Source organism: Branchiostoma floridae, chromosome 2 (genome assembly GCF_000003815.2).
Source record: "Branchiostoma floridae strain S238N-H82 chromosome 2, Bfl_VNyyK, whole genome shotgun sequence".
NCBI classification, from domain to species: domain Eukaryota; kingdom Metazoa; phylum Chordata; class Leptocardii; order Amphioxiformes; family Branchiostomatidae; genus Branchiostoma; species Branchiostoma floridae.
This window is the reverse complement of record NC_049980.1, coordinates 16,834,439-16,846,866: the sequence shown is the minus strand read 5'-3', so window position 1 is coordinate 16,846,866 and position 12,428 is coordinate 16,834,439. Positions and strand designations below refer to the sequence as shown.

General features: G+C 43.4%; 2 protein-coding genes across 2 annotated transcripts; one reads left to right on the top strand and one right to left on the bottom strand.

Moving 5' to 3' along the window:
- Positions 1–641: 641 nt before the first annotated feature.
- Positions 642–3,957, bottom strand: LOC118410403 (fibulin-2-like). Its single transcript, XM_035812097.1, has 3 exons — positions 3,734–3,957; positions 1,966–2,109; positions 642–1,792 (listed from the first exon to the last, which is right to left on the bottom strand). The coding sequence occupies exons 1-3, from the start codon at positions 3,933–3,935 to the stop codon at positions 1,683–1,685; spliced, it is 456 nt and encodes a 151-aa protein (XP_035667990.1). The 5' UTR covers positions 3,936–3,957; the 3' UTR covers positions 642–1,682.
- Positions 3,958–6,093: 2,136 nt separating this feature from the next.
- LOC118410401 (growth arrest-specific protein 1-like) lies at positions 6,094–7,809 on the top strand. The gene has a single exon (XM_035812096.1). It carries the CDS (start codon positions 6,734–6,736, stop codon positions 7,592–7,594), a length of 861 nt encoding a protein of 286 aa, XP_035667989.1. The 5' UTR covers positions 6,094–6,733; the 3' UTR covers positions 7,595–7,809.
- The last annotated feature ends 4,619 nt before the right edge of the window (positions 7,810–12,428 follow it).

Here is a 12,428-nt window from a genome sequence, read left to right as displayed (position 1 = left end):
TATACTAACTGCAGTATGACGGCATTCTACGGCATTCGTTCCAACAATGCAGTGCAATACAATTCGAAACATTCTTATCTCATTCGATGGAGAACTGAAACGGCAAGCCACTTCGAATCCTGTCAAAATGTGGCCAAAAGAATATATGGAATGCAGTGAGAATTTCTAGAATACACTACGAATTTCCAGGAATAGAAAAGAATTTTCATTCTGACGGCATTCCGGCTCATTCCTTCTCGTGTGAAGGGGATATAAGGTCCATTTGGGTTTCCCACCCGAATGCAGCACGAATTTTGCAAATACTTAATTCCGGCTGGTTCTGCTTTATTCCTGCTGTAAATTCGATTTCAGTGTGAAGGCGCTATGATATAGAAGCAGATGTGCGGGGAGGAGAAATCGTAATCTAATTGAGTAATTCTCGCTTATTCATTTTTCTGCTCGGAGAGAGCCTAACTTCTGACTGCTGCGTAAGGTCTGAAGAAGGGCGGAAATACCCGGCCAGCTACGTTGTACTGTTTTCAATGTCTAGCTCAAGTGCTGCAAAAGAGGCAACCATTAACTGTACGTTCTAGTCTCACATCTCTGGTTCTGCCTGTAGTGTTCTTTATCCTTTCTGCCACGCTACCAATGGACACATACACGACATTGTTGATATCATGTTCATATTGATCATTGATAGATAAACGAAATTGGAGAGCCTCGTTTTATAAGTCCCATTAACTATTACTATTGCATAGTATGCGAATGACATACGACAATCGTGACAGCCTAATTCTCTTTACAAGTTTTACCACTACAACGTTAGCTACCTTTAGCCTTGGATGAAATACAAGGTACGGATAGGGCTCGGGGCTGATACTGTATGTACATTGCTTTATATATTTAACAACCCAAGAAGTGTCAACTGATCAGTAAGAGGCTCGATAAAGCCCCCTTTACATCAAGAATTTAACTCGGTTGACGTATTGGCGAGCTCTAAATGTGCATTTTCGGCCGAAGAACGACCGACGTCCTGGCGATTGCGCGGGCTTCGAACGATTTTTCGCAGCTCGACCGACATTCGTGGGTCCCCGGACGCTGCGCTTAAATTCCGCAAGGCCTCGGCGACGATTTTTCAACATTTTATGAGATTTTGGATTGGGGTATCGCAACTATACAATATTATTGTTTTAGGGCGACAGTCCACCGCACTCATGCCCTACATATTTCCCCAAACTCAGAAGTTAAAGTTTACCCAAATATTAGCATTTTACCGGGATAGTCACTTCGTCCATGGTCAAGGAATGCTACCATCTCATGAGGATAAGTAATCATTAGTGTTGGATAGACGTCGCCCGATCCCTGTCCAATTTGTAAAGGGGTAGATTTTAAGCAAAAAATACAGCCGATGCTCGGGCGATGTTGAAATTCGGCGAGCTCTGACCGATCTACAAATTCGGCGGCGTTCGCACGAATAGTAAAGCCGGCTCAATGACACAATAGTTCATAGTTGTCTTCTTTTCCATATCTATCTGAAGCTAAGTCAGCAAAGTCGTATACGAAAGGTTGTCCTGCTATATCACAGTTCGTCGAGAAGATAGCATACGTACATGTATTTGTTTGCAGTGTCAAGACAGAAAAGTAAAGAATTGACAAATCTACACCAGTTCTAACAGTTTCCGCAAGATGTCAGTCTTTCCCTTCTATTCTGCATGCCGATCTCGGGCACAGCCAGGAATGTCGCTGCACTGCAGAGTACTCCCCTCCTTGCACTCGCATCTGATACATGCCTTTTCCTGGATGTGCGTTTCACCTGCATGAAAAAACAACAGATACTGTACTTGAAAAAGAATGGGGTTGTGGGGAAAGTAATGAAATAGAACTTGAAAATGACATTACAGGAGTGGACAGAGAAAGAAAATCATAAAAAAAGAAAGTAGAAGAACAAATGAGAAAACGGAAAACCATTCTATTCATGATCCATACCGATATTGAGATATTTGCCCTTTGTGGGAGATTTGCAGCCCCTTTTGCTGCAGATGGTACAGTAGTCCGGGATGTCACGTGTCTCCACACAGTCTTCAGGGATGGGAGGACACTCATAGGCGTCACTGCAACTGGTCAGCTTACCTGGGAAAATATTGAGCTCAGCATTGACACTTCGTTTTATCTTTCAATTCTTCCGGGAGTAATTTCTTCAGGTTGGCAGAACACTGGACACCAACACATTGTTACAAGAACTTACAAGTGCTATTTCCCAAACCGTGATGATGGGGGATACAATCTCAGTCATGTCTGGGAGCAATATTCACACTGCAGCAGCGACAGCTATCTGCTGTGCGAAGTGCATGTAGAAAGAGTCGGCGTTGCCTGTCGGAAGGTGACAAACGGTCACCAAGACGTCGGCTAGGTAGATGACATTTGGTTTTGTACAAAGAACTTCCACTTATGACCACTTATCTGTCAAGCTCATGAAAAATGAATACAGGTCACCAAACTCCTCCCACCTCATCTATCAGTGGGACACCCCTTCTGAGAGACAGACATGGTAACACTAAACCTTCGTCCTACTTTGACACGGTCACTGGCAGATCCGTAAATAGGGGAGGATCTATAATGGCCAGTGGAATAGGGGAGCTACAAATACACCTGCAGCCAGTGTAGAAATGAAAACGCTAGCAGCAGCCTAGGGTCAGACCCTACTAGGAACTCATATTTGTATCTTTAAAAGTTCAATAAAGATATCAGAATACTGCTAAATTTTTTATATGAAACGTGATAATTGATATCATATTTTCTGCACTTGCGTGTATAGAAAAGTCCCTACCAATCATGATGTATAGAATCGATTATATCGAAGGAAAATTCCGTCCTTTCCTCTCCCCTTCAATGCTTCATTCTCTTCATCCCTTCTTGTAAGACTCCCAGTACGCAGGTCAATCATCTCCCGAGGTTTGTCGGCTATGGCACGATGACAGGAATCAGTCTGAAATGGTTTTAACGCTTCACTGCCACCGTAAATATAGCAAACCCCAGCAAGACAAATTGAATGTCAACAACTAAAAGGCCTCCTAAATCGATTTGTTGTTGCTGGAATAAACACATGTGGGAGAGGGTAAGGAATTTATAAACAGAACGAGATTACAAGACTTACGTGGGCTTTCGGGCCCACCAGTCACGGTAAAAGGCACTCTTTGGCTTGGCAGGGAAATATCGTCCACTTGCTCGTCTGACATTGCGTGCGTCACATAATAGGACATTCGTTTAGGCCTAGGGTTTAGTGGCTGTTTGCAAAACTTTCTACCCCAAATCTCAACTCCAGTCCATGGTTTAGATTAGCTGACATAATCCATTTGTACAAGTTCAACCGAGCAGTCAAAACACAGCGTTCTGGATGTTCTCCCGATATTATTTCCCCACCCAGTCTGATCTTGTAACGTTCCTTTGTTTTATGGGTCGCACAGTAACAGCTGCAGATCGTGACCATGGCAACTGATGACGCAGTATTCTAGGACAAGAGTCACGAGAGTCTCTACTCGATCTCCGAATTGCTTGGTGTCTACTCTCTGTACGAACGTGACGGCCAATAAGGCTGTATCTTATTTCTAGCATATCTATTGACCGTTGAACGAACAAATTTGAAACATTGTCAAATAGTTGGACTCGTTCCCAGTGCTTCTAGCCACGTGCCTGTGAACTACAAGAGCCCACCATGGACTTGTATGTATGCAATGGCGACCCTACTGAGCCTTACCTTTCGCGCACAAGCACTTTCTGGACCCAAAGTCGAGCCACACGGTGTCCCCCTCCTTGAACTTATTACCAATGTCGTCCGTACACATTAGGTCAGCCTTCTCGTCACCTCCGGGGGACGAGTACACCTCTTCCCCACCCCCTAGGGAGATCACAAGGTGCACAACCACCAAAAACAACATGGCCGTCCGTCTTCGTGTCATTCTTGAGAGTTGTGTTAAGATAAGGATACGGCAGGTATGCTGCCCACTCTGTGGTTAATGTTTAACAAAATAAAGACCACACCTGAGTAACCATCAGCTGGTACTCGGCTGGGGCTGCGATTGCCTCTCTGGAAGTTGCTTCCCTATTCATCAATTTTCTGCGGCCTACGGTCTCTCTACTTTCAGATAAGTCAAAGCAATATGTACTCTCTATTGATGCCGACTCCTTTGGCTATGAGAAGTGATACTGGGAAACATTTACCAGCCGAGAATCGGAACCATTTATAGTGATAGCTCTCCTGTATGCCCGCCAGCAGCAACGTTTTACGTGACATGTGTTATATTTGTACAGTCATGATGAATCCTAGCGAAATTTAATCATGGCGTGCCTCGATACAGTGTGTGAGGTCGTAGAAAACCGTGACTTTAAAGATCCTTCAAGTTCAACCGTGAGTCTCAAAGTGACGCTGTCGCACGAGTCCAAAATCTTCTACTTTCCAGAGACAAATGCCGGTGGGCAGGTAACCCAGCACAGATTGCATTGTTTGATGCAGTACCAAAATACCTTACTCAGTCAAAATAGGAGATTCGAGAAAAAGCACCTGTCTTCGTTTTCGAACTCGTACGTATACCCTTTCTATAATCGTCATAACGTTATTTAAAGAATCTACACTGTAGGTCACCTCGATCATGAGTTGCCTAGCCCTGCATGTGTCATGAAATCTGTGAAATCTGAACACCCTTTAAATTGTTCCTGTTCTTACAGTTGGCACAACTGATCCAGCAAACATCCAAGCTAATCAACGTATGGAACTTGAAGAGTCGTGTTTGATTACTAACATGTGTGCAGGCTAGCCCTGAGGCTATTCATGTCGGCAAAAAGACGAATCATTCAGGCAAAGAAATTCATTCGATAAGCATATAAAGGCTGTTGCCCCCATTCTCGACAGTTGACAGAAAATGGTCTTTGATAATTAATAAGTATGTATTGCCTTTAGTCGTCACTGGTAGGAACAGAAAGTCAGGAAATTCACAGGAAGGCGTCCAAACTTTCATCTGTGGCATTGGAACTAACAAGAGAAATAGATTTAGTATTTTCAAATAACAAAGTCGTTTGTTTTCGCCAGGTGTCCCTTCCTGTGGAATAACACACGCGTGTCGCTGCTGCGTTTTTGTTATTACTGGGACCAAACTCTGTTTGTCTAGGCGTTTTCATTTTCTTGCTGTATAATTAGTTTTCTTCTTTCATTGTTACTTTGATATAATATAAAGTATCTATAGCGTAAATGTGCTAATTCTGCATCTTGTTGGGCAGCATCTGAGGAGGAATCTATTCAGCCGACGTCTGACACGTCCAAATAAAGCGAATGAAAGAAATATACCTGTACAACCAGAAATTAGCCTCTATCAGGCTCCGCGAATCGTTGGTCAAATGCTAGTAGAAATTGGACGGTGAATGAGGGAATAGTGTGCTTGGGGAGTTGGTCGGCCAGTGGAGTCAGTACACACGATTCCCTTTATTTGTCCAATTTCTACTATTTGACCAACAATCCGCGGAGCCTGATAGACTTTTCTTGGCTATCCAGATGTTGCGGGGGGACCGATTAGTTTTTACTAGCTGACCAACTTTTTGACTGATGCAGAGAATTTGTCATGATTGCGGTTGATCATTCTTTTTGCCACACTAACAACTGATATGAGATAGTACAGTAGTCGGGCGGAGGCTGGTAAGATATTCTATACATACACATTGGAACACAGTTATTAGACTATAAAACTGGAACACTCAAATCATATTCTCGTGATCATGACGAACTTGCCAAAACTCTCAAATTGACATGAATAACTAGCCTCCACAGCAGGCTTTCTGGGGTCTTTTTTTGTGTGCTCATAATACACTTTGGCTGGCCATTTCTTTTTGTACATGTGTGTACTATGTCGCTTGACCATTCGCCCCGACAAAAAGAAATGGACAGTAAAAGTGTATTATGAGCCAGAAAAAGACGAGAAAGGCCCCAGAGAGCCTGCTATGGAGGCTAGTAAAAAAGCAACGATTCATTTGCTAACCGCTTCACGTAGCAACATTTTTTATCTGCCATTCCCTGATAACATTGCATTCCTATTGTTATATATGGTATTTTCCCAGGGTCGGTGTGTTCATGCCTCAGTCCCGTGTGGTTCCTACAGTCACGCCTATTCCCTTAGGGTGTCCCACGGGAAGGGCGTAGTTACCCGGGCCTCACCTAGAAAAAAGTTCCCATTTGCGAGTGACAAGAGGATTCACAGCACTTATGCCAATTAATCAGCCTCATTTCGTGTAATCCCCGCTCAATACATATTTATGTGGCCCATTTCCTACTGTGACGATTTCCATAATCAGACGATCCTTTTGAAGAAGACTCCTAAGTACCCGAACGAACCTTTCAAACTCTCTGCAGGTGAAACAAGAATCTGATCCGGGTCATGTTTATCAATTACCCATGCCATTCTATACTATTCATGTTTTGTGGTGCCCGAGTCTCTCCTTACCAGTTAGCAACAATAACCTCTTTGAATCGGAAATGTTGCCCCCAGCCCGTCACGGTAATAGACTAAGGGCGCAGTAATACAAGCCGCTGCGCCGGACCCGTACGACTAGTCGGATTTGTGCTCTCAGAGTGAGCGGACGCGGGGAAAGATTTGTGGGGATCATCACGTACAGACAAGGGATCGACCCGGACAAGGCTGGCGAGGGGAAACGTAATCATAACACAGCCGCATCTCATCGAGACTGTGTCTGTCAGTGTTGGAGGAGGGTAATGTCGGGTCCGGGGCGCTGGGGGAGTTTGGCCGTGCAGCTGTTCGGGGGCATTCCGCGTGCAGGGGCGACGCGAATGGTGCCGCTGATTCTCCTGCTCGCGTTCTCCCAGGTCTTGGGGACGGCGGCGACGCAAGTTGACGTTGAAGAGGTGGCCAAACTTGCAGGATACATCAATGTATCGTGCAGTGACGCCCTGGTGTCGTGCACGGAGAGTGACTCGTGCTACCGAGCGTATTACAATTACGTCTACGCGTGCACAGGGGTCCTAACCGGAGAGGTGACCGACCAGTGTCCTGTCACTTGTCAAACCGCCCTGCAGTCCCTTCTGCAGAACGAGGAAGGACGAGTGTTGGAATCCTGTAACTGCACTGGACCTGACGAACAACGCTGCACACAGTTAAGACAGAGGGTTGAGATCTGCCGACCGACGCTGTACGAAGGTTCTAACGCATCCAGGGTCGTCGGCTGCACGGAAGCCACTCAGATTTGCAGCCAAAGTGAAGCCTGTGTACAAGCAAAGGACAACTATTTAGTGTCTTGTTCACAGCTTTTTAACGGCTTGGAGTGTTCTCAAACGTGTATGGACAGTATTAACCATTTCTACAGTCAGGAAGAAGTGGAACTGTTGCAAAATTGTGTGTGCGACGGACCGGAAAGACCCATTTGCGTCGCCATCAAAAACAACATGGAGCGGCTGTGTCGTGGGGACACTGCTGGGAGGGGAGGGAACTCCAACTCGGAGAAGCAACCGGGACCCACTAGTTCAGCTCCAGCATCGTTACACGCCGCAACAAGGACAAGGTTTCTTTTCCTAGGCTTCCTCCTGACACTTGTTAGCCATCGGACCACTGTAGGGTAACGCTTAAGTAAATTTGCACAAAACTTAAGCGGCGCAAACACGAGAGGCTATTCAACCCTTGTACTACTTGTAGAAACTAACTGAAACGTGTCACTGCCAAACTATGTAGCGTATGTACAGTCTGTAAGCTTTATCATAGAGCATTCAAATGTCTATATATCGGAAGAGGTTTTCTGTATATTTTTGTCTGTTTTGGAAAGTGGTATTTTTTGCTAGGAAGAATCTACGTCGTTATATCGACCCTGTGTAACCGAAGGCCCTCGCCTCGAGCTTCCGCTAAATCGGGGCAAGCCTGCCGGAGTGTCTACCACTGTGTTTTAGGGAATTGGTATCATATGTAAGTAATTGTGCAGGGCTTATCCAATGCTTCAGTTGTATAGCACATTAATTCTGTTAATATTTATGTACCCGCATATAATTTTCGTTCTTTCAAAAATGCCAAATGTTGAAGCTCGATCTATAGACGCTACGCTGTCGAGGAGTACCCCCTCTTTGTGAATGAGTGTAGTCTTCTGGTGCCAAGTTGGACTTATACTAAGACGCCCTCTTCCTATCAAAACCACATGTGGAAACAACGGTTTTACCGGACCACAGAAGGCCCAACAAACATTCAACACCAGGTACAGCCTGGCGCAATTTCAAAGGCTATTAAAGAGTATTTATTTACCATAGTTCCGAAAGAAGTCTGAATGTACCTTGACTTTCCGTGGGGGAGGATGCTGTGTGGGCAATAGGTCCATAATTATTTCCCCAAGAGCTCAGATTAATTTGTGAAGTACGAACAAATATGTTCTGTCATCCACACGAACACTGTTTACTAACGTGCAGAAATACAATATCCCACAAGCGGACTTGTAGAAATAATAAAGGACAAGAAAGAAAGATCGGTTGTTTTAGTTGTCATGCATTGTGCCTGATAGTAGAAAAGCCGACTATTTACTATTTAGTCAAGCTGGTACCTGACACTACTTGGGTCTTCAACAGAAACATTCCTGACCAGTTATCTTTACTTTGCAGCCATTTTGAGTATTTTCTCATGAATATTCTTTGATAAGGTAAAAGACGATGATGACAAAGGCTAGGATCGGTACTGCAGTGGATTTCATTCCATTGGCATTAATATCTTGACTACTCATGTAAGGTAAGACTTGATATCAGTGTTAGATCACCTTTTCTAAGAACATCCTGCTAGCATGTATGTGTGTGTTAGTGTGACAGTTGGCAGCTGTAATCAACTTCCATAAGTCTTTCCTCCATGACAGTTTCCTGCACTCACAGCCACCTTTATGTATTCGTGAAATTGTACCTCTGCACCTGAGGAGTTATCTGTAAAGCTACCAACACAGTTTAGGACTGACTGAGCCTTGGTAACAAATCAAAGCAGTCATGCCTGAGAGCCTCTGTACTTGGTAAACCTGCTTGGACCCAGTAAGGAAATGCCTAAAGGGCAAGTTATTTTCTCCTGACATTTCAGAATTTCAGACTCTGGAATCTTAAGGGTTCAAGGCCTCAGCAGAAATTCCACACTTGTTTGGGGATAACAAGAAAAGTGGCTGCAGACAGACCCAATGAGGCCCATTACCAGAAATAATGACTAAAGCTTAGCAGAGGGGTGACCAAAGTTTGCCCAGAGGTGATGCTAGATTGGAATCAAAATTATCTATCAGTCACAATATTGTGTCATGACATTCACAAGAACAAATTGGAAAAAGGTACAATATGCTGGATGTTGATTACAGGGTTTTGAATACTTCCATTTGTTCTAACTGTCTGAAATGATCAGAAATGTCATACAAATGATCTGCCAAGGGCTATACATAGTGGTGATTAAGCAAACACCAAACTTGATAATGAGAAAGTTGATATGTAGATGTAATGGTAACAGTCTGGGAGATTTGTCAGCTGTTGTTAATTTGAGCAAAGTTGTTGGGGGCAAGGTGTTCAGTAGGGCCAAGGGATGGGGAGTCAGCCTTTGAGAATGATTATTATTTTGCAATGCACACAGACTTTTCATGGTAGATATTATTTATTAGATCAAGGGCGTCTTATATTACATCCTTGATTAGGAATGAATTTCCTACCCATCTACCGTAAACAATACCCCTCTCACACCCTTGTTTTCGCTGGAGCTATAGCCCTGCAGGTTATCTGTCAGCATGGTAAAACTTTCGTTGGTAAAACATTGTAGATTTGAACCAGACAGCCCGCCCACTTATACTTGGCACTTCAGTCATCCAGCTCCCTAGTGCACTCACACCTCCCTGTCCATGAAAACCCTCCCCTCAATTACCACAACAAAACCTTGTAATAGACCAAGTCTATGAATAGTGAAAAATGGAGGGAGAAGTAAATCAAGGCAGTGCCAGTGGAGAAAAATTTTGACAGTAGACCTGAGAAATTTCACATGCTGTTGCACAGCCATTATTGCAGTTTCAGCATCAGAGAGCACAGACAAAAAGCCATGATGGCACAACAGGCTCTAAAACTGGAACTGACCTTGTTTAGGGGAAACTTCTGAGTGGATATCATTTTCACAGTGTGTGTGACTGTACATTGTCCCCCACAATGCATGGGTCAACTCTTGGGGGGAGGGGGGCAGCCTGGGTTGGTGCAGTTCATATCAAGGACAGAAGACCAGTGATGAGGAAATATTTATAAATGCGTTGCTACGGGAGTCATGTTTTATAATCCAGGCAGCTTTGGATGAATTATTGAGGTCAGACCTCCCAGGAACTTGCCCTGTGCAACAAAGAGAGGCTCTTGAAGAATGCCATAAAGTATGGAGAAAGGCCAGAGCACATTCCCACACTGGTTCTTGGCTGGCTGCTTCAATTTTTTTTTGTTTTAAAATAATCTCCTATGTAACAAAAATAAGTCAGGCTTAAAGGAAGATTGTACACACTATTAGTTCATGGGCTAGTTGCAAATCTCACAGCACAAGTTTTTTTCCTGATTCAATCTACAAATTATCATCATCACTTCATGAGGAGCGGTTTCAACTGGAGCGAGACTCCTACCTAACTGATGAACTCTACTCTACTCTACTCATAAACTTCAAAACCTGTGTACTGCTGTTAAAAAAAATCACATTTGGAGCAATTATTTCAATGAAGTGAAAGTTGATTTTTTACTTCCTTTTCTTTTCAAGAAGAAACTTTGTGTTTTTTCCACAAAAATATTCAGGTGGGACAAACATTATCATTTGGCTTTTTGTATTAATAAAGCATATTGCATGCACAACAGTTGTTTTTTAATAAAAACTTCTTAGGGACAACATGGTAGTATGATTGAAGAATTTGATTTTCTAAGGGAAAATATGGTGGTTGTTAGACTCGTAAAAATGAATTGAGGTATAAACTTTTCCCGCCTTCTGGAAGTCCAATTTTCTTTTCCTTGCAGAAGTGCCAAGATTGTCTGAGAGTGGGCTTGTTGGCACTGCTTCTGTTTTCTGTTCTGTAGACCATCTGAGGAGATACTAGTAGATATCCTTATCTCAATCAACTGCTAATGAGAGCACACTTTGCAGACACCAGTGCCAAATCAGGCTGTCACCTAATTACAAAATACCTGAATGTCTGCTTATCTGAGGTTGGCAGGACAGAGGGTGGTTCAACCATGAAATTAGCTGGCTGGTAGAAGGGACTTCTGTCTGGTTTGCATTAGCCTTGGGTCAGGGGGCCAAAGGTCCTTTCTGGCAGGAGTACAATACATTGTATGGGGAGATTACAGGTCTCTGGGACAGCTATCCTACATCTCTTTGGAAAAACTTAGAAACAAACTTATCCATCCCTTTCAATTTTAACCCTACCCACCTTCCCGTAAGTTTGTTATTTCTTGCGTTCCCTCATAATACAGCTTAGGATAGTTTACCCTGGTCAAACACTGCCAACTCTAAGCCATAACTTCAAAGATACTCGTATTCTTGTAAGAAATTAGTTATGAACATATAACAGCAATATTAAATGCATGTTTTGTAGTTTGCCAACAGCACTCTCCCCGACCAGAACAACTGAATAATTTGGAACTGCCTCTGAATGTAGGAGACTTGACATTACCCAGTGAACTCAGCTCAAAATAGCGGCTGAGTGACACTCCACTGTTCAATTCAAGTGTGTGCAATTAAGGACAATCAGAAGCTTTCATACACGGGAAAATTCCAACTGGAACCTGTTCCTGCCCTGAATCAATTCTTTTGCAGGGGCAAGGTTTCAATTCTGTAGGGATCCTACTATCAAAATGTGCTTTGATAGAGGCACATAACTGCAATACTGTCAGGGTGAGTGTGTCCAGCTGTACGAAATAATTCACTGCACCATGCCAGAACCATGATGAGCAGCACAACCACACCACCTAGCAGATTAAAAGAGCATGACACATTATTCACACAAAAAAGTGCACAAACATAGGGCATTAGCAAGACCCCTTTGTATTACCCTTAATAGTTTGATACTGCAGGGCAAAATCATATAATTAGAAATGTAACATTTGCAAGAAGCAAATGATTACCTTCATATGGTATAGCCGAACTACAGCTGTCTATGGGTCTACCCTGCCACTTGCTACAAGATGTAACCAAACACCACTAAGTGTCTGCTACTTTACCAGTATCTATGGTGACAGTTCTCTGAGGTTACTGTCCTTACTTGTTTGGAACTGAAAAAGAGGGGGAAACTGAGCAAAAATGATGTTTCCCTTCCATAAAAGTAGACCATAAAATACTTTGGTCTTGGGTACATTTGAACACTAAGTGCCTTCTGGCACCAAGTTTGTATTGGCTTCAGACTCAATTTGAGTGCAGGCAGCAGGTTAATGCTTAATATGCAGTCCAATAGTG

What these genes read in the sequence shown, in the direction of transcription:
- LOC118410403 (XM_035812097.1), bottom strand. Translation starts at nt 3,935, where the DNA reads ATGACACGAAGACGGACGGCCATGTTGTTTTTGGTGGTTGTGCACCTT. An exon ending in AAAGTGCTTGTGCGCGAAAG is followed by an intron (nt 2,110 to 3,733) that starts GTAAGGCTCAGT and finishes ATATTTTCCCAG; the next exon opens with GTAAGCTGACCAGTTGCAGT. An exon ending in GGGCAAATATCTCAATATCG is followed by an intron (nt 1,793 to 1,965) that starts GTATGGATCATG and finishes TTTTTCATGCAG; the next exon opens with GTGAAACGCACATCCAGGAA.
- LOC118410401 (XM_035812096.1), top strand. Translation starts at nt 6,734, where the DNA reads ATGTCGGGTCCGGGGCGCTGGGGGAGTTTGGCCGTGCAGCTGTTCGGG.